The sequence below is a fragment of the Colius striatus genome, chromosome 1, assembly GCF_028858725.1.
Source record: "Colius striatus isolate bColStr4 chromosome 1, bColStr4.1.hap1, whole genome shotgun sequence".
Classification (NCBI taxonomy): domain Eukaryota; kingdom Metazoa; phylum Chordata; class Aves; order Coliiformes; family Coliidae; genus Colius; species Colius striatus.
The window spans coordinates 176,279,808-176,301,326 of NC_084759.1; the positions used below are offsets into that span (position 1 = coordinate 176,279,808).

Here is a 21,519-nt window from a genome sequence, read left to right on the forward strand (position 1 = left end):
TGTTGATTATTAATGAAGGAAAGTTTCCGGGAAAAAAAATAATCTATCCATTGCAGTATAAAGGCAAAAGTTTATTTTTTGATATAGAGGAGGACTGTTTTCTTTAAAAGAATACGCGACATGGCAGGATGACATATCATGGAGCTGAACTCTATAAAGAAGAGTTTCTCTGCTAGAGAGTCTTGTATTTTAAATGAATATTTGTATTTTGACTTAGAAATCCCTTGCTAATTTTAAGCAGTTCGGTAGGCATACTGACTTACACTAGCATAAGAGTTCCTTGGAGACCCCTAGGAGAGCTGAAGTCTTATTCTGTCAGTTGTAGTTCAACATGAATTCATATTATACCAACAAAATCTAATCTGTTTTTGTGTATTTTGAAAAACCCATCAGTCAATCACACAGCTTTACTCTCCTCACTCCCTTTCAACAAATATTTAATAGCACAGGCAGAAAAATTCAGGGGTAAGTTACAAAATGTACCTTTTAGGAGAGTACAAAAAAACCCCAAGAGACTATTGTTGTAACACTTTAAAATAAATTGATTGATAATCCTGTCTTACGTCATACTCCGTTATTTCAGGTAAATTGCTTTCATCAGCCTTCTCTGACTTTTCAGCTGCCCACTTGCTTGCAGCTTCCGCAAGTTCCTTTTCTGATAGTCTGTTGCTCTTTTCCAAGGCCTGTACAAAAACATTATAGTCAAGGTTTAACAGGAGATATATTTACACATGGCAAAATATCCTCAATACTAAAATAAACCGTTAGGTAAATCCCCCAAACATTTAAAATAGGAGAAGCTAGTTCATTTACCAGTTGATTTCTTTAAAAATAAAAGTGGGTGGGGAGCAAGTAAAGAAAAAATAACAAGAGAAGAAAAAAAATCAATGAAGTTCATTAAATTGTTCAAAAAAGCACCACACTTTCAGAATCAGCTTTACTAAATTCATAGGACACATATAACAGAAAAGTTATCTGATAGTAGTTGAGTTTAAAGAGACATGTATCAAATGGATACTAAGGAGTAAGACAAAAAATAATTAAATGGAATTTTCAGGTATAGAAGTTTTTAACTAATTTATAACTAAACTATTAAATACTGTGTAGAGTGTAAAACATAAGCTAAATTAGGGGCAAAAAGTATTTTATACATACTTTAAATAATCAGAGCTGCTCTCATTAAAATTCATTATTTTTTATTTAGGGGAAACTAATCATTTATAATAGAGTCAGTCATAGCTTTATGGCCTTTTAATCTACCTTTTCAGATAGAAATACTCTACAAATAATATTTGAAAGCCAATTTCTTTCTAAGAATATGATTTGGCTTTTACTAAGAAAGCAATAATGAGCAACACCCATATACCAAAGGCGTTTTAGAATAGCTAACTTTACAAACCTTGTTACCACCATATGATACTTCGTTTGAATTAACTGTATGTATAGAATCGGCCATACAAGAATCTATACAACTCTAGTATCAAAATCTGCAACTCTAAGATGGATACCTAAAAAAGAGACAAAAATTCTACCGCCCGAAAAAGGTTGTCACAGTCTCTACCCAAAGTCTTTTCCATTTTAGAAAACAAATGGACAAAAAAAAGAATACACAACACTTCCCTCTCTTACTGTTAGTTCTTTCCAAATTACAGAAATGGCCAGTGGAAGTAGAAACTGTGATGTGCAATAAGACTACTTCATCTTCGTACCTTTGGTGCTTATCTCAAGTAAGATATTATCCAAATATCATTTTGTGCTTCAGTATGGTTATGTATACAAGTCATAGAACCCTTTAAGGATTTTGTGTCATAAAGATATTATAAAGATATCACTTTTAGCTGACTACAGAAGACAAGTGCAACACAATGTTCAAATAGGAATCTCGAATCACTCTTTTCTATAATTGTAAATTACAGAATTATAACAAGGGATATCAGAAGCTGACAAAGTCCAATACACAGGAGTATGAAGAGGTTCTTAGAGGAAAGGGGTAATATAATTCACAGCATAATTAGCCCAACTCACCTTTCCAAACTACACAATTTTTCTTAGGCTAGTCTCACTACAAACTATCTGCTGACAAAGTTTCTTTCCCTGACGTTCTTAGTCCCCATAGTATGCCTGACTTTTACCTTTCACCTGACTTTTCCCTAACCATCCAAATCCTCTACAGTGGTTTTACTATGAATCTCTTCCATACCTCAAATGTAGCTCCTACTAATCCTAACAAAAAGAAAAGATCAGTTATCTTTGTCACCAACAGTCGGCTTTGCGTGAAATGAAGACAAATGAATCGCGCATGAGCTATAGTATTTCCACAAGCCATAAACAGAAAATAACCACTCCCGTATCTACTGAAATACAGAAAAAAAAAATGTTTCATTTAATCTCACCATATTTAATTCTATGGGTCACATGTCAAGAAATCATTTTTTTTTAAAAAGAAAATCCTGAGTGCATTTTATGTCACAAAACAATGGTCTTTCCACAGGTACACCATAACTGAAGTGAAAGAATAGGAACATTTCTCAAAGGAAAATGTCTGCAGCTAGTTAGGCTGCAAGCTTGCAGGAAATGAACAACTTAGTGTATCTTGTAAAAATCACCCAAACTTTTCCCCACCTTGGGACAGAAGTATCCTTTTTTTCACCTTATGCATAACATACGAACTGCAAAAACCTGACAACTTTCTGCTGTCTTTGCTGGGAAGCTTTCCCTGTCTCACTCATCTGCCTTTTGCTCTAATTACAATGGATACATCCTCCAAGGCATGCAGTCCAGACAGTTATTAAAGAAAAAAAAAGATTTCGTACTGTAGTCAATTAAACAGGTGATTAAGATCAGATAACACCAACATATATTAATTTACATGCATGAATATTCAAAAACTTAATTATAAGACAGATAAGAATAAGATTTCAGATTTGCATATAGTTACTACAGTGAAAAGAGGTATTGCTGTGGAAGCATATACCTTTGTAAGTATTTCAAAGCTAAACCATATCTTCGAGCATTGAAAATTATCTCCTTTAATCTATAAAATAAGGTACGTAACTCATTTCTCAAGTTTAATTAGTTTTTAAGACCCTGGCACTAGAGATGTTCATCATGTTTTGCCAAGACCTTTTCCGTTGATATTTCTATGTTGACAAAGCACTCCTATAACTTAACTGGTCAGTATAATCCAGCCATCAACCTGAAAGGCCCCACTGACGTGGGACAGTACACTACAACAGATTTTATGACTTCAAGAGAAAAGCAATAAAAGGTCATTGAAGTACTTCCATTCCTGCAGCCGATGTATATCCAATAAATATTTTTATTTCTGTGGAAATGATCAAAAGTTTCATCTTGAGTAGCTTACATCAAGTGGATATCCACTGTCAATACATATGCAAACTGCTGGCAAAAAAAACAACACAGCACAGATCAGACCTGACTGAAGAAGAAAGCAAAACATTTAAAGAATATTAAACAGTTCAAGTTCACACTCCACATTTTTTTTTTTTTGCAATGACTCCTTCTACTCAAAGGTTTGTATTAAGCAAGGATTTGGTATCAGGCTGTAGTATGCCAGGTCTGTAAGCAAAATAGGTGAATTAATTATAAAGTTCATTTTATAATCCAAATCCATGTAACTTGCATGTAACAGTTTTTATCTGACTTTCCTTATTTACACCTCTGAAAAATGCGTAGCACAGGGTTCTAAGAATGCTGCATAAGGGATAAGTACTTACAATGATACAGTACAACCAAAGGCTGATTTTTCTCCCACCTAATTATTTCCTTCAGTCTCGCCTTCTCACAACAAAAAGTATCTTTCTTTCTCTTTTTTTTTTTTTTCTGTTTAAGCATTCCACTGCTTTTATTAAAAACACTTCAAGAACCGGACTAGCACACCATGCCACTTAGAGTAAATGCTACTTTTTAACAGGACCTTATTCACTTTGAACAATATAATGCATTGTTTCTTTATTTCTCATTAAAGTATTTCTCAACAATTTAGAGAAAATACTCCTGTGGAAGTGTTCATTTTAATCTCAAATAACAGGCAAGCAGTCTGTGAATGTGAAAACATTTTTGCTGCCACAGGACAGCCAGAACAATATTGAATCCCGATTGTTCATTAGTATTTATTAGCTTCTCCATTTAACTAATTAGCAAGATTATGTAGTTGGTGCTAAGCCCACAAGATTTGATGAGAAATTAAATAGTGTATTTTAGAACACAAAATTACATTTACCAAGCTATCATGCAATATGACTCCCTTCCCAAGTAAATGCTATCATTCTTGCCACATCCTCCAGCAGCCCCGCTTCCAAGTCCACTCTGCTATTCACATTATCTTTGCATTCAGTCAGACACTTCACCACACTGTTTCCAAATCCAGTCACACCTTAGGAATCAGTGAAGGATGGAGTTCAGTGCAAGTACAGGCTTGTCCAATTAATCCATTGCTTTTCCATTTTTCTCTTTGCCATTCCTTTTCTAGTACATTCCATATTTTGGAAAATGACAACTTTAAACACATAGAAAATTCCCTTTCTCCTACAATGAGTCAGTGAATACAGAATAAAGAGATCTCTTGGTGTCCTCATCAGATACATGGCATTATCAGCACCTCTCTGCCAGATAAGGGAAAATCGTCCTGTTGGACTACAGAGCAATTCAAGATGTTCCTTTCCTGAACAGCTGTACAGAGTATATTCTTACAACTGAGGAAAAATCCTACAACAAAGAGCAATCTGAAACCATGGAGAAGAGTAATCAAAAAGAAAATTCACCTTTGATGAGGGTACTGCTGTGGAGCCTGAAGGTGATGCATCCCTTGATGTTTTTAATGCTTGAACTGATGTCCTCTCTTTACCTACAATTAAAAAAACAACAACTGTAAAATAATATTAAGATTTATGTTGCAAATATTGGTTTAGAAAATTTGCAGTGACATTCACTCAAGTCAAACATGAAATCTACATGCTCCACCATCTCATATTGATAACTCTTTCTAGAGAGAAAGGATATATCGTATTTCATATATTTAGGAAAACTCATTGTCCTTTTTTCCAACATGAACTGAAAGGGTGTATCTACATGACTTGTCGAGATGATGTGGTTTTACTTTTCAATATTCCTGTAATAATATAAAGAGTGAAATATTACACTCCAGGAAATCAGGCAGTGTAGGAACTGGTTTATCCAGCCAATGTATGTTGAAAAGACCTGCCATGGGAACAGCCCTGTATTGGACCATCCACAGGCTAGATGCTCTTTGTATTAGCAGAGTTTTTCTTCTGAGAGTTAAAATCAGCAATATGCCAATCCCAATTGACTGCGCTCATCACAGTCTGCTTGTAGTCTTCCCACACAAGGGTCACAGGCAGCTGGCAGCAGTACAGCTGGTTGCAGTGCAAACTACCAGTTGTCAAACTGCAGTCCATGGATTACCTCTTCTCTAGACCACACTTTTGCCACAAAACATTGGACCAGCTGATCCCTGAGGTCCCTTTCAATCTAGTATTCTATGAACTACGGGATCTGCAAAATGTAAATACAGATGTGTTTTCCATAAACCTAAAATAACTAGGCTATTCACACTCATTGGGAAATGGGTTGACTGTTCACAAATGGACTTACCTTGGCTTCCTTTAAATCAATGCAATTAAGAAAGGGACAAATTAAAAAGTCTATCAAATACCTCAGAAAACTGGGATATAAATTATTTTAGTAGAACCATAAACAAATATGGCTTTAATTTAAGTAGCTGAAGCAATAAAGAGCAAACATGGCATCTCACTCCTAATAGCTGAGCTATTTTCCTTTTTTACTCAATGCCATAAAGACAGACTGAATCTGGCTGTGCATTTTAAAATAACACCACCTACACAAAAAAAGGGTAAGGAAAAAACTGTGGAAAACGCACACTTTTAACAATAGGAAACCTTGAAGAGGTATTTGAAAAGTTAAGTCTTCTACTCCTTCCCCACATTTTCATACCCTATAGACTTAATAAAAAGCAAAGACCAAAAAACTGCTCATCTCTGCGCATTGTTGGAGGCAAGTATATTACTGCTATATACTAATCCATGCAAAAATCTTCACAGCTACTGATAGGTCTTTTGAAAGTGATACTGAAAGTAGTTGGGGAAGTTACTCTGTCAAAAGCAAACATTCAAATTGCACTTTAAGCCTTGATTTGAAGATGATGCTAAATAGAAAACATGTTAAAAAACGAGGCCTTATTTAAGAATTTATAGTAGCTATAAACCAAAAAATCCATCATGAAAATAAGAAAGTTCTTAACAACTAAATGAAATAGCAGAAAGAAAAAATGTGGAAAATGAAAAGTTCCTGTAAATACAAAGTCTATGAAAAACCCCAAAATATGAATATAGAAATAATTACGTCTTTAATTTGTGACACTCCCCAAAGCACAGATGTCTCCCTTGACACCACCGAGTAACACAGAAGTTTTTCTCCTGTGATACCTGCTTTTCAGCCCCATGGATGAGTTACTTCCTTTAAATTTATAAATGATCTCTGCCTCCTCCATGTCTCTTTTATCACACTGAATTCTTTATAAAGATTGTCTCAGTTGAGTGAATTATATGTTTGCACTTGAATAGATGAAATAAGCTGATACAACTGGTAGTAAATTATCCACGGTTAAACAGAGAGAGAAACCATCATTTAACATGGAGATATTATTAGCCCATTTTTTCTGAGTGCGTGTGGCTACTTTGAACACACAAGCCTTACTTGTACAATAGAACATGATGCTCTCCAAGCATCACTAGCTGCCCTCTTGCACCAACTCAGCATACTGCTCTATAGATGCCTTATCAAGTGGCCTGGTGAAGGAATACCACCCTGCTTCTCTCCATGCTCTCCCATCATGGCTGAATGTCTGTCTTTTCCCATTAGCCCTTTCCCTCTCTTTACCAAGTTTCTTTGTCTCCTCAGTTGCAGTTTGTTCAAATCCTCTATTTATCCTAATTTATGAAGGGCTGGAGAGCTTGGGATACTCCTTCAGTGGAAGTCATCCGGCCAATCTGATTCAGACAGCATGATTTTGGATAGTATTACAATGTTTAAAAAGACACATGATAAATATACAACATTTAACTATGTAACACATGAGCTTAACTATGACAAATCATATTCAAATACAATTCTAAAAGTGTTAAGCTGTTATTTAAGTCACTTATACCTTGCAAATAGGCCATTTTAATTCAGTCATCCAGAGGAACAGTTTACTAGCACTATTTCCCAGGGAGCAGGCAGTTATAAAGAAATAGTGCAGTGTAAAAGTCTCTTAAAACTGATTTAAAGATGAGAGTGAGAGATGTTTATCCATACAATTGAACAAAAAACCCAACAGCCACAGATTTTTCAATCAGTATCTTTTCTGGTTTGTGAAGACGTTTCCCTCTACTTTGTCACCTCCACTACTGTTTGAGTCATTTTGCCAATACATTACAAAAGTGATAAAAGTTGGCTCAAAATTTTAGAAAAGCCCAAAACATTCCAAAATTGTATATGGTTTTTCACTCCCAAAAAAAAAAGCTCATTCCGAGTAATTATGATCTGCACATCTACAACACTTTCGAAGCTGACCTGAGTATCTTTAAGTTTTCTTTTTCTCACTTATGATTACAGGAATTGACACTCCCTGAGTATTGCTACGAAATGTTAAAAGAATTGCAATGAGCTAGAATGATAATTTGTATTCTACAAGGAGAGAAATAATTCCTCAATATTTAAACAACATTAACTAGCTCCAGAAGACTTTTTTTGGCAAGAAGGGCTACATAATAGTCCACTATGGAAACAATATATGCCTATCAGCGGGTTTTTTTTTTTTAATCTAATTAATTTTTTTAAAGCTGCCAAAATGAACAGTAAGTTTGTATAGTTCACTAAAAAGCATTTGCAGAAGGGGAAATCAAATCAGATTAATTTACAGAAGCTGTACAAACAGTAGTGGCTAAGATTGTAGTATACTTTAAAAACCTAATTTTGCCTTTTTTATTGCTGATTGTTTGAACAGGAAAACCTAAAATATTTTTTAAAACAGACGACTCATTAGATTTCTGGGAAAGATTAACAGTCAAGCTTTTCAAAAGCATAACTTACACAGCACAGACTTAACTGAGACATGTTTCGTATTTATTTGAGGAAAGCAAGATTTGAGAGAATTTGATGATGAGGTGAAATTGCTAAAAAACTCACCAGCTTCAAAACCCTAATAATACAGTTCTAAGAACATTTTCAGAAAATGTAACAACTAGTAGCATCTGCCCTAATTTCTCCTATTTTTTAAGCCCTCTTTTTTCCCGGTTGCAATAAGAAAATCTTCTGCTATAGATGATAGTAAAGTTTCTTATAAGGGAATCCAATGAAGCAGGTAAAGTAACAGAAGCTGTTGATGTAGAAACTAAAATAACATACTAGAAAAAGCTGTGCAGCTCAAACTCTTACAGTCAGTCTAGAGCTGTTACTAAAATAACACCTATAATCTCCCACATGAAATACATAAGGGAACCGAGGACAATGGAACAACCAAACTGCAGACAAAACATAATTGGTACAAACGTCTAGTTTTCTCATCATAAAAGACAGCATGTAAAGAAAAACAGCTTATACAGTGAGTTGCAGTTTCACCTCACTAATCAGTTCCCATCATTAATCCAGCATTACCTTGCTGAGAAGAAATATTTCTTTTATGTAAAGATGACATACTTCTGCTATGCTGGGACTGGTGGAAATTATAGGCTTTGCTTCTTTCAGGAGAGTAGCTCCTGCTGCTGACACTGGAGCCAGATCTGCTGTGCGGAGAATCCCTTCGGCTCCCAGGCGATTCCCTGAAGAAAGGAGAGTCCCTCTTATGAGGGGATCGCGCTCTCATATAATGAGAAGGATAGAAGCTTTTTCTTCTGAAGCCATCTCTGATATCCCTTTGAAGACAACAGAAAAATAAAAGTTACTTGGTTATCCATCCAATGTTTCTAGACTGGTACTAGTTAATACAATGACAACATTTTGTGTCTGGTATATACAAACAGGTTAGTAAACATCTGCAGAATACATCTGAAATCTTCAGCACTGTCAGAATACTAGGCAATGAATGAAAATCAAGTAGGAAAGTACAAAAAGTGATTTATATGTATGTATTTTTTTCACATTTAATTCAACTAGCTCACGGCTAGAACCTAATTACATTCTATTCTATTCAGGTAAAATCAAAGAGAAAGACACATTCAAGAAATTGGGACTCCTACATTTGCTCACACTATTTGGCTGGTTTTCTACTCTATTTTTCCTCTTACCTTTATTTTCAAGGCACTATTTCCCTCATTTGATTTCAAACACCTTGCTATGGGAAATACCAAGGGATTTCAGTTTACATCCAGCAAGGACAAAAACAAAACCTTAGAATATTTACCCTCATACCTATGTATCTACCCAAGGTCAAACCCTGAATGAAAATATGAAGATGTACGCCTACTAAAAAGTCTATATCTTTCACAATAACCTATATTTATTTGGAACTTTACTGTAAAATGCCACAGATACAGTCAGTGTCACAAGAAACCAAACTGATTGGAAACTATAATACAGTAAACACCAAAAATTTACTGAATTTATATATTGCTGTTCCAGACAATACCCCAAATGTCCTAGTTACCTGCAAATTACATCAGTATACATATATATGAAATAGTAAAAAAACAAAAATCAAAACCAGTATCAAATGAAACTTTTCCTGTAAAATCTCAAACCTAACAAACATACAAGCAAACATCTAGTGAATCTAAACTTCTGGCATTTGGTTTGTTAAGAAGATACATTGTTAAGAGAAGCAAGCACTTCTCTGCTCCTCCAGTGCATTGCTAAGTAAAAATGACATTTAGAATAAGCCAGAATGTATCTTGTTTCACTGCTTTTCTCTCCTATTTCTCATCATAGCTCAATACTTGAAATAAGAGAATATCTCACAAAGACAAGCAAGGATTTCGTGGTCTCATTTGGCACAATGTAGCTACAGCTAATCTTATGTTGGTGGATAAAGAAAAAAAAAGCCCTCTAGTGTACAGTTCCTAAAACATGTTACAAGTCCACATTTGTGACAGGTAACAAAAGACTCAGTGTGCCAAAGGGGTTTTGGACTACCGAAATTACACAGGCTGTACCACAGAATGCAAACTCTAGTATGCCAATACGTCTCACACAATGCTGATTTACTTTTTGCACAGAAAGCACATCTGCACGAGTATTTCTGCTCCAGAGAACAGACATCCCACAAGAGATGATTTTGCAACAGCAAAATCATCAGGGCAGGAGCAGAGACAGTAAAAATACAGACAATCCTTCAGCTTATTTCTCCAATTCCAGATAAGGTATCAGAAAAATAAAGCAGATCTTTATTTGGAAAATTTTAATACAAAATTAAAGTATTAACCAACAGGATTTTTTGGTCACTGAAGCAAAGCCAAGTTCAACAGTTAAATAATTATAAAAGGCTCATGGAGTAAGTATCTTATTCTTACAGAAAACCATATTTTACAGGTCTGAACTTCAAAACTGACATAAAGCAATGTTACACCAATTTATATCTAACAGGTGTGGTATAATCAAAATTAATTTCATTTCTAAACATCTTTTCTTCTTCTGGTTATTGTGACACTTTCTTCTCCTCAAAGCAAAAGAAACAATTATGGAATTATTAAATAGCACTCTATTTAATACCCTCTATACAGTAGCCACTGTATAAATACTTACATCAAAGAATGAATCACCCAAGAACACACAGAAGGATAATCCTCCTGCTTTCTTCAAAGGCCTATGAGCAATACACCCATCATTAGACACTAGTCTGTAGGAAATGTGTAGATTAACAGGAGAGGTTCCAGCAGGAAATAATTGAAGTTATCAGAGACTGAGAAAATACATTTAATGAAGGAAGTCTCAAACTCCTTTGTCCATTTAAATTTAGCAAAAAGAAATCTAAAGAAGCCAGGCAAATTCTCAAATCTAGGATATGTAGCTGAAAACAGACAACTACCTACTGTATGAACATTTCATGTAGCAACAGACTTAAAGCAAAAGTTCAGACTTTGAGAATACTAGAAAGATTAGCTCAACGCTGACCAAGTTTGTCTAGTTAAGTGAGGTTTTAAAATTTATTACAGAACATATTGATCAAATATTTATCAGGAATGAGTTAGGTACAGCACACTTTTTCTTCAGTTTCCTTCTAAACCTCTCTATTTTTACAGTACAAGCATTCTGGGAGACTAGTACACCACATTTATGCCCAAAGCACGTTTTTATGAGCAAGTTATTAAGCCCTAGTACACAGAGAAGTTTATTATGGAAATGTTTACAGAGCCCCAGCTACTGCATATATATAATAAATGCTCTAATATCCACATATGAATTTACAAAATATCATTGAAACACACTTTTAAACACAAAAACACTTATGAGTCTCATTATACAATAATAGTATATAAAATCTAGAATCTCACTTTTATTTGTTAAATTTTCATTTTATCAGTCCATGTTAATTCTTAACTGGACCCTATCTCACACTGAATGCCCAAGCCGTTAACTATAGCAACCTCTTTCAGACAGCACAGCAACAACACAGCATTTCCGATGTTTTCCACTAATGCTAAAAACTACACTGAACAGAACAAAATAAGCATTGTTTTACCTTTTATTTTTTTCTTTAAATACTTAAACTAACATACACCTGTAATTTGGTAATGAAGGCCTCAATTCAGTAAAGCAGTTAGCCAAATGCTTCAGATTCCAACACATACTGAAAAGGTTTATTGAGCAGGGACACTATTGAAGAGATGCAAAAATTTGTGCTCAGCTCTACCTTTAAAATAGAATTACTGCCCTTAGTAAAAAACAGAGGATTAATTACTTTTATATAGGATCTCTCTTATCTCTATGCTTTGTATTTAAATCACACTTAATCCTGAATGCACGGGCTGGTTCTCTCAGCAGTATTGCAACAGGAAGTATTAGCATTTTTAAACCTCCATGAAATTTGACCATTAAATTCTCAATGAAGCTGATAATCATTGATGAGCTCCTGAAATTTCACAAGGGAACAGCCATAGCCTGATATAACATTCATCAAGGGTAGCTGAGGGAAGAGAGTTACTTCAGTTAACCATCAGTTCCAGTTTTCTGGAGGAAAAAACACATACAGAATAGGCAATAGTAGGGCTTTTGGTATAGCAGGAGACAAAGAGCACAACACAGGAGAGCTTTTCAGTTGCCAAAGGATCACAGACACCACCTTTCCTAAGCCACCACCTGGAGTACTTCTGGTCTCATCACTCTTGGGCATTTCAAGCCCTGCAAACCACTCAGCAACAATGTTATGGGAAACGGAGGGCTACAAGAAGTCTCTGGTTTACAAAAGGGAGTGGTACAGATTAAGCAAAGTGAAACAAAGACTAACACAAACTGGTGTGTTAGTTTTATGATTTAGGAGTACACAAAGGGAAAATTCAATCACCTATCTGACATGAAATGCCTGAAATGGAGGTGTACTTGGGTACATGAAAGCACATCACATGCAATATGAAAAAAAGTTTTGTTGGCAAAAGGAATCTTAATTCATTCTCATTGAATTCATGCTATTGGACAGCTGTGCACAACACTTCATGCTCACTATTTCTTAAAACTAGTATGTGTCAATACAGACATTCATCTTTTCAACTAAAACATTCATCTATGATGTAGTCCAACTATACAGGAAGGCATATCCTGCACTTTTGATGCTGCACTGAACAGATATGCTGTGGAGCAGAAACTGTAAATTCTTTCACTAACTCACAGGTGAGTGCAGTCTATCACACAGATAAAAAGTCGACAGAGAAGTTTATGTGACTCCTTCCATCTGGGAAAGATTACTGTTATTGTGCAGGGGTAAGACATTCCATTTAGAGGCTTGGGCTTGATTACTAATCCTGCCTAAAAGTAATTCACAATTTTATAAATAAACTGAGGATTTATACATATTTCCTAAGGCATCACAGTTCAGTGCAAAAAGATAACGCAAACAAGATTTAAACCATACTTTTTAATTCAATACACTCTCCCTTGTCTTATAATAAACAAGCAGGGGAATCGGGGGGGGAAAAATGAAACAAAAATAAAAATTCCTCTTTGCCTTCCTTATCAGACATTGCAGGAACTAACAGAGCTACCAACGTGATGTGGAAAACATTTAATAAAATATACCACACCCGACCTCTAGGCTTCTCAAAAGATTTGCTGTATTAAATATCCAAAAAGCAAAAACAAAGAGTCGAAAACACCTCTACTTTTAACCTCTCCAAAGGAAACGTAGGTGGTGAAAGATTCCAGCCACCATCCTCTCTCCTAGAACTCATGCCCTCTCTTTCTAAAGTACAAGTTCTAAAGTGCAAGTTTGTGCAACTAACCAACAACTTACTTTAGTTGTACTTTAGAGACTTACTACAATCCCTTCTAATTGTCCAAAGATCTATATGCTTTTTTATCAAAACCTAAAGCAATACAGTGAATTACACCACTGTAAATGTAAATAATTGAATCTAGTTTCATCAGCTTTCATTTGAACATTTGATGATGACAGATCTCTTATGACAACTAGTTTGCAACATTTTATGACTGAACAGTACTTGTAACTGATATCTGCATTTGCTTTAAATGAAATTAACATAATTAGGTCCATCAATGTCATGTTATCAGCTTTTTACATGAAGGCAAAAGAAAACAGACATTGCAGAACAGTTCAGCAAATTTCATGAAAAGAAGGATAACTAGACATAGTCAATGTAAAACAAAGAAATAAAAATACACACATTTGATGATTTTTATGCTGTATGTGGTACTAAAGTCATCATATGCGAACAGTGAAACTCGATGCTGATGCCACTTGTTCATTTTATTCAATATTCAACTTGTTAGGCAATCTTAACACTTGCACGTCAACGAGTCCTGATGGGATGCATCCAAGAGTGCTGAGGGAGCTGGCTGATGAGGTTGCTAAGCTGCTCTCCATCATTTTTGATCATGGAGAACAGGTGAGGTGCTTGAGGACTGGAGAAAGGCCAATGTCACTCCAGTCTTCAAAAAGGGCAAGAAGGATGACCCAGGAAACTACAGGCTAGTCAGCCTCACCTCCATCCCTGGAAAGGTGATGGAATAACTCATCCTGAATGTTGTTACTAAATGTATGAAGGAAAAGATGGTTATCAGGGGGAGTCAACATGGATTCACTAAGGGGAAGTCCTGTTTGACCAATCTGATAGCCTTCTATGAGGGCATAACTGGCTGGCACAAAATAATTGCATTCAAATGGATGTGATTTTTGCTTCTCCTCATTTGGAAAATGAGGGCTTAGTAAGTCTCTGCAGTTGCTCTACAACAGAAAATAGATCATAAATCTAAAGTTCCAGAGTGCAGCTTTTTTAAAAATGATGAACTTAGTTATAATTTGTATTAACAATTATAATAGCACAATTTCACTGATAAAATATTTACTTAAAGACATTGCTGGTGGGACAGACTTCATACTCTCACAACTTTCTCAATAGCAGATCATCCTACAACAGTCAAGCAGTTCAGATAACTAAACAAGGAATAAATACTCAACACAGTAGCAACTGAATCAATTCCTAAACAGCCTTAATTCAAAATGGAAACCATTCAGATCTTGTATCTGTTTTAAAGCAACTGCAGAGACTTACTAAGCCCTCATTTTCCAAATAAGGAGAAGCAAAAATCACATGCATTCGAATGCAATTATTTTGTGTAATTAATATATTTGGTCTTTGTTCTACATACAGTCATATAAAGCTGCTTGCTCTTAATTCTTTGGAACTTAAATCGGTGTTTTTCTTAAAGTAAAATTTGAAGCAATCTTGTCAAATTGGTTTTATTTGCTTATGTCCTAGAAATTTTGTCATACTAGTACAGACTTCTGCACAACAATTTTAAATAAAAATAAAAATAAAACTACCCCTGCTTTTGGATTTCTCAAGATAAGATAGCATATATATAAGAAGAAAAATTTTACTGTACATTACGCATTTTTTCTTTATTAGATCTCATTCCTTCTTGTCAAGTAGTTTGTTCAAAATCAGAAAAAGTCCCATGTTAGAACAGACATTTCCTCTCAAATTGTTCAGACACGTAGCTTAATCTTTTTTTTTCCCAGTTTGTTTTTTCTTTACATTTTGCTCTCAGTTTACAGTCACTATAATACACATTGATGTCTCTTGCCTTTTTTTAAAAGCCATTTTCTTGACATTACAAGCAGTACTTACTTGAACATATTTAACAACCCCATCCTGGTTCCTCACGGGAATTAACCCTATCCTAGCTCAAACCAGGACACCATTCTACTTGGGTAAATTCCTTATTAAAAATCCTTTTTCAATTACTGTATGCCTTCAGTTACTTCAGTGATTTAATAAGTTATCTTCAGACTGCACTTCCATAACAAGTCATAGTGATTCAAAGTGGAGCTGCTACAATCTTCCCCTTTGCAACCTTTCTTGTAAACATATTCTCTTGTCATGCCTAACCTGGCATTGATAGTTTCTATCACATAAAATAGGTAGATAATTATTTGATTGTGTTGAGTTAGCATACAGGACCAGCTCATTGCAGAGTCTCACATCTGAAATAGTATCAGTGCCATGGAAGGAGTGTAATGGCATCAGCTTTGACACGTTTAAATAGCTGCAGAAATCAATTTGTACCATAAAAAATGAGCCTCCTTACTGCATTCATAACTTTTATTTTTTCATGATAAATAAAACAGGTCCCTTGGCAGAATTTTAGAATAGTTAAAGTTGATATCATTAAGACTCAAAATAGATTTTTTTTTTTTAACTAAGACATATTTAAGCATAAGACATATCTGGAATGAGTCCTGAAGAGGACCACAGAAATTATCAGAGGGCTGGAGTACCTCTCCTATGAGGACAGGCTGAGAGAGTTGGGGACACACTTTTTAATAGGGTCTGTAGTGACAGGACAAGGGGTAATGCTTTTAAACTGAAAGAAGGTAGATTTAGACTAGATACAGGGACGATTTTTGAAATAAAACAAGGGTGGTGAAACACTGGAACAGGTTGCCCAGAGAGGTGGTAGATGCCTCATCCAAGACATTAAAAGTCGGGTTAGATGAGGCCCTGAGTTGAAGTTATCCCTGCTAATTGCAGGGGGATTGGAACTAGATGATCTTTAAGGCCCCTTCCAACCCAAACCATTCTATGATTCTCAACACAATAATATGTCTTTTCCATTTGACTTCTAAATTGCATAAACATGCTTCCAAACATAATTTCCTGAAATATCTAGGAATAGAGGATTAGGTAAGGTAGAACTTAATTTAACACAGTGCAACTGTGAAAAAAATTCAGAAAAGACATTCCCACAGCTGTCTGACTCAATACTGTTGTAAGTCATTGCATCAATATTCAGTTCCCCTTAAACAAACACATTTGTTATGAACACAAATTAATACTACAAAGCCTCATATATAAAGGAAAGAACTTTTTATGGTTATGTAAACTTGTATAATGAATAAATGTCAAAACCAACATTAAAAATAAATTCTTAGCATGCAAAAATAGCACCACTTTTAAAAATGGTACCAATGGCATGAGATCATGGAATTGTTTTCATTGACGAACTTTTCCTCAGATGTAAATCACACCACACTCAAACACAGTAGTAGGTGGATACAGTATATCAAAAATCTTCTCTTTGTAGCAAAATACTTAACAAAAGGATGTCTGTACTATCAATAACAGCAAACATTTTCCTCTCCTCTACTGAAATTCACAGCACATCTCATTTTGCCAATCAAGGTCAGGAAAAAGCAACTTGCATTCATGTGAAGAGACAACATCTAAGCAAAGCTCATCCTAGCACTTCCACCTTTTTTCAATGGTATTAAATTCCCTGAAATATTTTGTATGTTTAAAATATAGCAAACAACTCCTTGGAACCTAACAGTGTAGAATTTATCCTCCTAAGTGAAACTATGTAGAATTCCTCTGCGACACTACTCTCCACCCCAAAAAAGTCATTACTACATTTATTAAGTCAATTCACTGCCTCATTGTTGAGATGATTTAGATGCCCATAACAGTAGTTCTCTGGACTTAGAGAATCCCTTCTCTTTCCCTCATGGTTGTCTCTCAGTACCTAGCTGTTTTTCAACATAGTTGTTAGGAAACCTTTTGAGGATAATCAAGTGCTACCCATGGCAGTTTGCCTCATTGTTTCCCAATACAGCATTAGCTTGCTAGTTTGATACCATCTACCACCCGATTACAATACTACCTATGAAACTGGACCAGACTAGCTTGCTTTTTGAAGTCTTCTTTGAAGTCAGGTGTTACCCAAGATCTTACAGTGTACAGGTACACAATATTCAGGCATGTTGCCTTATCACACATTGTAAACAGAGGTTATCCTTACAGTTTATTAGCATTATGTAAACATCACTGATATGAAGAATATAATCATTTCTCCAAACTGTGACAGTTTTAAGTAACAAAACAATGTTTTTAAAAAATCTGAGTTTGCACAAACGACTTGATTTTTCCTGATGTGTATCAAACCATACTAATAGCTGTAGTAAACAGTTCTCATGCAATAACCACTGTTAAAAAAATATAATGGGGACACCAGTATCATACAACAATTTAGAACCTTACAAAAACTGCAGTGGAAATCCTCAAAAGAATAAAACTTGCTTTAGGATCAGAAGCAAGTTAGATGCATAACAGCAGTTGAAAATCACCATAATGAAAACAGAAGTTTTTTGTTACTAAATTCGCTGTGTTTACTGTAACTGTTGGAAAATACACTCAAGTCAATTTACTACCTAGTTGTTTATTCAACAATAACTCAGGCCGGGTTTTTAAGAATATGAAAGTGTTCTTTGAGTTTACAATAATTTCTCTTTAGTCCAAAGAATACTTTGTTACTTCCGTAGTCACAGCACAGATAACATATTTAAATATTTAACTGAAACATTTCAAAGGACTGAAGTATAAGAAATACCATACATACAGAATCAGACTGAAATAATCTATCCATAATTATGCTTTTCAAAAACAAGTTTACCCAGTTTTCTCCTTACTCAGTTTTTAAGTCTTTCAGGGTGAAAACCAAGATTTTGAACTGTTCTAGATTTCATATGAAGGATAAGCTCTATTGCACGAGGCTGTACATTTACAAGCTCATCAGGAAAAAATATCAAGCAAGCAGGTAGCGGGAAGTTCAGCTAATTTGATAATTCCTTTACATTAGAAAATACAGTAGATATTTTGCCTTTAAACTCTTTCTCTTCAACCTGACTTGGAAATTGCATAAGCAATTAAATCCGAGTTCTGCAAAACCCTGTATCAGTAAGCAAATTTTGAAAGCAAACATGGGTTTTTTTAGAATTTGAGTGAGAAATTCTGCAAAGAAATTAAAAAAAGGCCTTCCCTAATGATCATGGTCAACAGTTTTGCAAATAAAAATATTTAAAAATCAGAAGTAATAATTCAACAACTACAACTAGCTGTCAGTGAAAACATCATTCACCTTACAGAATAACCACACAAGAAGCTGAAATGTACAAAAAAATGCAGTTGAAAATAAGAGGAATTTTTACCTCCTCCTCATATTTTCACATTATAGGGTGGGAGCAAAAAAAAAAAATCTCCAATTGAAACCCTGTCCATCAGTCTCTTCTCTTCTCCCCATTCTCTCAAGTAAGAAACATTTCAAGAACTGACCAACAGCAGTCTTGCTCTGAATTACATTTCTAATATAATTCTAGATAATAACAAAGCAGGTCTCACCAATATAAATAACATCAGAAACTCAGTTTGATATAATATTCCCAGCAATAAAACAGCCAGTGCATACATACATACTTTTTTAAGTCTCTTGACTTCTAAGTAATTTGAAGGAAAGAGATTCTTCACAGCAACAAAACCAGACTTGTCAGAATTGAAACATTTTTACTTTCAATTGTATTGACCTGCAACAGTAGATAGTCCTGAACTGTTCTTGATTATACATAGCCTTTGGTACAGGGCTGTTTTTAAATGTTAAGTGATATCTGCATGAGAAGATTCAAGTTCTTGAAATCTATTCAGAATAAAAGCCCATGGTCCAAAGGAACTAAAGATATTAGTATTACAGTTAGACTTCTATAATTTCAGACAAGTAACAAAAATCAAATTATAAAACATAAATCTCAGTTTGCAAACCAACTGGTTGTCCCAAGCACAAAATTGCTAAAAAAGCAGTGGAGAAGAAAACAGCCCTCAAAGAAAATGTTGCAACTACTGAATCAGTAAGACTGCTGCATAAGGCATGAAGTCATTAAATATTTAGTGTAAACCAGAAACTACTTTTAAAGTTATCTATAACATATTATCTTGTTCAACAAAGTCCTAACTCCCCCCTACACCTCCCTAAATTATCATAAGCCAAGGTAAACTACTTTAGCTACCAGTCTAATACAATGGGTCTTCTGAACTACAGATTTCACAGACAAGTCCTTGCCTGGAACTGTAGACTGGTATAACGAATCTACCACAATGACCTATTATAAGGAAACTGTAATTTCATGTATGAATAAACAAGTTGCTCCAGTAGTTCATGTGAATCCCTGAGAGGTTCAATGTTCTATTAGATATTTCATTAATTTATTAAAAAAATAAGTCATGTGCTAATTAATACTATTAAAACTCCGCTTATCGATCTCTGTAAAAAATAAGACCACTTTCTTCAGGCAACTGCCAGATTTATTTCCCTCCACATATGTTTTTTAATGAAGAATGAGTTTCTTGTATAGTGTCCCTTAAGACCTGTCAAATACTGTAACAGAACAGCAGAGTTATGTACATTTTTAGCACCATCTCATAAATCCCTTTGGCTAAGTTTCTCTTCTATAAGCAAGACAAAGATCAGTTTACATTATAAGAAAGTTTAAATCCAAAGCTTAAAGACCTCCCACAATTTAATACACTGTTTTAAATGAGTATAAAATATTTAAACAGGTTCACTGCTTCATGCATTCAAGAATACACATAGCGATGTGAATGATAAAAGAAACAAGTTATCCCCTGTAATTCAAAGGTGATTGCATAGTGATAATGTAAAGATAATTGCCTCAGCCTATGACACACCTGACCCCTCAATATTAAATCCTGCTTTATTGAGAGAAGAGGCAGTGACCCTTAACGTCTATTTGGAGACTCTCTCATCAATGGTTTTGGTTTAAAATAACTATTCTTGTCAAAGAACAATTTTCTTCTTAATGTACAATCTTCAGACCACTCTTCTAGAATATCCTGTCATCACATACTGCACCTGCAAGGTGTGAATCACCAAATGGAAGAGTAGTTCAAGTGCAGATCAGAAAGCTCCAGTTGCTGGGTTTCTGTCCCCCACTTTGCTACCAATTTTCTCCATGGCCTTGAATAAACAAAATCTTACTGTAAAGGTTTATGCATCTACAAAAACTGGAGTACATTACGCTTTACCACCTTAAAGAGGTAACTTTAAGTTTGATGTTCAGAAAGTCACATTAAAGTTTCTTTCATTAACAATGGAATACTTACTTATGTCAACAATTTGAAAGGAGATAATCAAAGAGTCCTACGTGATCCACTTCACATGAGTCTATACTGTATGAATCAACTGAAACAGGGTACTTTGTCTAGAAATATGGCAATCCTTATTTTACTAAAGTTTGGACCTTGGATAATTTTAAGGATCAAATTTAATGCATGTATAGCTGGGATTTACAAGTGCGTCATTTTGCAATTTCTCTTTGAAGATGAGTCTTACCCATCTTAAGTTGCCAAGTTTTGCATATTTCACATCTTATGAACTCAGTTTGGCTGGAAAAAAAGAGAATGAAGTAATGCTTTGTGCACTCAAAAGAATTAAAATTAAGACTAATGTGAACATCAGCTAACAATCTTGTAAAGCATTTCACGCTGAAAAGTTCATCTGACTTTATAAAAATGAACTTGCAACCAAAATCTGTAACTATGAGGACCCATACAGAAGTACTGTAAAACCTGAGTTCTTCAACATAACAGCATAGTACCTTGCAACTTTAAAAAGAAATTGACATGTACAAAATAATTTTGAGTACTTTGATTAAATGAGTTTCATATATCAACATCAGTAAAAGAAGAATGTACAAAGAAGTCACGCGTTATTTGATCTCTATTCCTCTCATAATTTCCCAGTTTCACAATTTTCATAGCATCAGCAATCAAGACATTAAAACTGTCATCATGTGTGCAGAAAATTCTCTATTCTCCAAACTAAAAGATTCTCCTTTGATGTACAATTTTTATACGTGTGACCTAGGCTTGAATGAAGAAGGCACTTCAAACCAAACTACAACTGCAAGGTTACACAATTCACATCAGTTACTGGATTTCAGAATCCAATAAGAATCCCTAAGGT

General features: G+C 34.8%; 1 protein-coding gene across 4 annotated transcripts in view; it reads right to left on the bottom strand.

The window, feature by feature from the left end:
* Window positions 1-21,519, bottom strand: part of PPHLN1 (periphilin 1) — a 68,810-nt gene that overhangs the window by 33,802 nt on the left and 13,489 nt on the right. For 3 of the 4 annotated variants that reach the window (XM_062017186.1, XM_062017176.1, XM_062017208.1), the window contains exons 6-8: window positions 8,698-8,954; window positions 4,785-4,867; window positions 564-683 (exon numbers count right to left, since the gene is read on the bottom strand). In XM_062017186.1, the coding sequence (XP_061873170.1) occupies window positions 564-683; window positions 4,785-4,867; window positions 8,698-8,954 (460 nt within the window). The remainder of the gene's footprint in view (window positions 1-563; window positions 684-4,784; window positions 4,868-8,697; window positions 8,955-21,519) is intronic. The other variant, XM_062017197.1, reaches the window with a different exon arrangement.